The sequence below is a fragment of the Chenopodium album genome, chromosome 1, assembly GCF_948465745.1.
Source record: "Chenopodium album chromosome 1, dcCheAlbu1.1, whole genome shotgun sequence".
Classification (NCBI taxonomy): Eukaryota; Viridiplantae; Streptophyta; class Magnoliopsida; order Caryophyllales; family Amaranthaceae; genus Chenopodium; species Chenopodium album.
Genome location: NC_137834.1, coordinates 55,179,990 through 55,183,759, shown reverse-complemented (window position 1 = coordinate 55,183,759; position 3,770 = coordinate 55,179,990). Strand labels below are relative to the sequence as shown.

General features: G+C 34.9%; 1 protein-coding gene across 1 annotated transcript; it reads right to left on the bottom strand.

Moving 5' to 3' along the window:
• Positions 1–569: 569 nt before the first annotated feature.
• LOC145587121 (amino-acid permease BAT1 homolog) lies at positions 570–3,768 on the bottom strand. Its single transcript, XM_081643996.1, has 8 exons — positions 3,547–3,768; positions 2,425–2,685; positions 2,290–2,308; positions 1,988–2,207; positions 1,719–1,900; positions 1,329–1,618; positions 1,101–1,230; positions 570–1,015 (listed from the first exon to the last, which is right to left on the bottom strand). The coding sequence occupies exons 1-8, from the start codon at positions 3,660–3,662 to the stop codon at positions 668–670; spliced, it is 1,566 nt and encodes a 521-aa protein (XP_081500122.1). The 5' UTR covers positions 3,663–3,768; the 3' UTR covers positions 570–667.
• Positions 3,769–3,770: the final 2 nt, after the last annotated feature.

Genomic DNA, 3,770 nt, shown 5'->3' with positions numbered 1-3,770 from the left:
CGCGACACTTGGCGGAAAATTGGAACGCCAAGTGTCGCTATCTCGTCGCCTGGCTAAAAGTTTAGCTTTATATATTAGTTATATGATATTAGATTCATGTGTAACGTATACTTCCCTATATATATAAAAGATATTATAGTTACAAGAAATATTCTATAATATGTGATAATATATATGAATAAGATTTATGATAAATATACATTAAAATAGTTTTTTACAAAAAAAAAATATAAAAATAAAATAAAATAAAATAGCCTAAATTAAATTAAAACAAGGACATGTGTCAGCCATGAAGCTAGTATACCGGTATACCCTGTGTTAGTATAGTATACAGATTACAAGTGTTCAAAATAATAATCCGGGACATCGCTTAAATCACGCACTAGTTTGGTTTTTAAAAGGTGTAATTTGACAAAATTTCTTTTTTCTTCTAACTTTTTTTAATTATCAATTGAATTAGTTTGGATGTATATATTAGTATAATTTTTACTGACACAAAATTGCATAAGTTTATACTCATACTTTATACAATTATCAAATGGTGTCAATCAATTTGTTGCCAGTAATCAAGAACTATCAATTCTCTTCAATATATTGATCAGTCACAAATGTGTTATTAAAAAAAAAAGCCTCTACATGCCACAATGTTTATGATCTATCTGACGGATCAAAATAGTACATTCTTAAGAGGACCTTTGAACCAATTTTTAGCACTAAGAATCCAATAAGATAATATAAGAATCAAAAGACCACCAACAGCAACTGGTGTATAATTGAGAGTCTCGGTGTTGATAGGATAGGCAACAGGCAGTGAGAACAGCAACGAAATCGCAATCACCCAAACAACTGCAATCCATCCAATAAGTATCCCATATCGCCCCAAGTTGAAGGGTCCTGGCACGAAGGATTTGCGAGCTATAGTCACTCTGAAGAATATGGGCAATGCATATGATATGTACAATCCAATTGTTGCTATTGAAACCATTGCTTCAAATGCTACTAAACTTCCAAGAGACTACAAAAAGAGACAGTTTTGTCAGGAAGAGCAGGAATTCGGACAATATAGACTAATCTGTCGTAATAAACTGATGCATATATACCGTTAATGCCATGGAAAAGGATATGAAGGCAGACATCCAAACTGAATAAATAGGAATTTCTAGCTTGTTCACTTTTTGCCAAACAGATGAAAATGGCATGGCGCCGTCTCTTGAGAAAGCATAAGCCATCCTAATGCATAAGAAACAATAATGTAGGTAAAGTCAGAGATCAAACATATTTACATATACAAAGTATAAAAGATTTTGATTACGAAATAGATTAATCACCTAGAGTTGCTGGTCATTGAACTCATGCCACAGAAAAATACAGCAACAGCAACAACACACAAGCATATGATTCCACCAGTTCCACTCCCATATCTACTCTTGAATGCTAGGTAAAATACTTCGGCTATAGCATAACCACCAGCATCATTTTCGCTGCTCAATAGGTATGGAATATCGGTGACAGCAAACGTGATACCAACAATGTAACCCCAGCCAACAATTATAGATATAACAATGGCACTTATGATTCCTTTCGGTCCATTCTTGGCTGCATCCTTCGTTTCCTCTGTCTGTCATTGAAATTTAACAAGACAAATAATGTTGGTATTTATTGGTTTTTATTGCCTAACAATGTGATTAACAAAGTTAGAAAATCTACTTTGTTCTTACCATGTGAGCAGATGCATCATAGCCTAGGATAGTGTATTGGCTCATTAGAAGTCCAAGAACAAAGATGTATACTACACTTTTGATCCCTTCGCCGTTATCAGTGTTGAAGTGAGTAAATACAAACTCAGCACTAGCCCTTTCCTTGGCAACGAGGGGGACGAGTATCATAAGCACAAAGACGCCTAAAAGAACAGTCAGACACAAAGCCAGGTATTATTGACTAAAATTCACTTCTAGTATAATAATAAAGCACAAGAAATTCAAAGTACCTGCAACATTCCAAGCTGCAGAAAGCTGTCCTAAGAAGGATAGCCATGAAATAGGGAGACTATTCAACAATGCATGTATAAGAAGTAGGCCGCCATGAAGGCCCATCACGACGTTTTTGGATGCTTCGTAACCACCACCATTTTTCCCACCTGTACTGAGTAGAATGATCACCTGTATCAACTGTGCCAGAGAGTAGTCTACACTGGTTGTAACAGCCCACTGCAAATCATAGAAAATCAGAAAAATGCAAACAGCAAACCTCAGCTCTTAGTCTTACTAGTGAATTCAGAGCATAAATTACCTGACCAACTATATTGAACCTGCAAGAGCAGATAAAAAACATTCATTACATCGAGGAATCATTGTCATAAGAGATAATGGACATAAGATGAGACACGGAATGGAATAGATAAAGGCGGTCAGTTGGGACACGTACCAGCCAGTGAGCCATGAAGCAAAGGGCCCCCAATGATTCCCACAAAGTTTGGCACTCCAGAAGTAAAGGCCACCAGATGTTGGGAAGGCGGAGCAAATCTCCGCCATGGACAAACCCACCATCATAGTCATAACACCAACAATAGGCCAGCCATACACCATGGTTACAGGTCCGCCGTATGTTAACCCCATATTAAACATTGTTGTTAAACCTGTTAATACTGATATGATGGAGAATGTCACTGCAAAATTGGCAATTGCCCTGCATCACCAAATTAAGTCATAACATATGTCAGATTGAATTTGAACAATATGTACATCATTATGTATTTTTGTCATTGTAGTCATCAGTCATTCACTGTACTTAGTTGGTACCCTCAGTGGTACACGCGGCTGGTATCCAAGACCTTAATTTGAATCTCGTCTACATCATTTATTCAATCTCTTTACAACTCCCATATGAAAAACAAAATATCATTCAGCTTACCTCAGAAGCATTAAAACTTAGGTGATTTTATCCAGACACTTAACAATATCCTCTAAACAACACCAATTTTAATGACAGTAAACCCAACTAATTTACCTTCTTATAAATCAAAACATTAACATCCTAAATGGTCATCAAAATACATCTTGAATCTTTAATTGTTAAAAAATCAAAAGTTATGTGATAATCCCATTTCAATAATTTATAGAGTACCAATTAATTAAGATTAGAAGTGATAAATCATTTCCTAATATTCATATTGAAAAGTAAGCCGTAAACATACTACGTTTGTTTCAAATTATTTGCAACGATTAGACATTTTTTTCTCTACATTATGTCAAATCGTTGCAAATAATATGAAACGGAAATAGTAGATGAATTCCACTAGTTGACTAGCTGGCATAGTAAGACTGTAAAAGAAATATTGAAAAAAAAAAAAAAAAAAAAAATTAAACACAAGAAAGAATGTCAGGTAAGGTTAGGTGGTAAAGTCAGTCTCAGAGAATGATACTACTCAAGACTTGTGATCAAATCCCGAATCTCGCCTACACCACTATATGAGCTAATGACTTTTACACCAAAACAATGACATTATTATAATAAGAATAATAAGTTAGATAGTAAAAAAAAACATACGAAAGGCTTCGATTAAGCTCTTGTTTGTAACCCAACTGTTGCAGCAGATTGTCATCAGACACTGCTGATCTTTGAGTGCTCAAAAGGGGGTGGTTTTGAACATCAATTGAATCCATTTGCTCAACTTCAACAAACAAAATCTTAAGTTTTCTCTCAATAAAAAGAATTTGAATTATAGATATTTTGCACCATGATTTTGGGGGCAATAAATAATGTGTAGTTGA

What these genes read in the sequence shown, in the direction of transcription:
- LOC145587121 (XM_081643996.1), bottom strand. Translation starts at nt 3,662, where the DNA reads ATGGATTCAATTGATGTTCAAAACCACCCCCTTTTGAGCACTCAAAGA. An exon ending in GAGCTTAATCGAAGCCTTTC is followed by an intron (nt 2,686 to 3,546) that starts GTATGTTTTTTT and finishes TTGGTGATGCAG; the next exon opens with GGCAATTGCCAATTTTGCAG. An exon ending in TCAATGACCAGCAACTCTAG is followed by an intron (nt 1,231 to 1,328) that starts GTGATTAATCTA and finishes CTTATGCATTAG; the next exon opens with GATGGCTTATGCTTTCTCAA.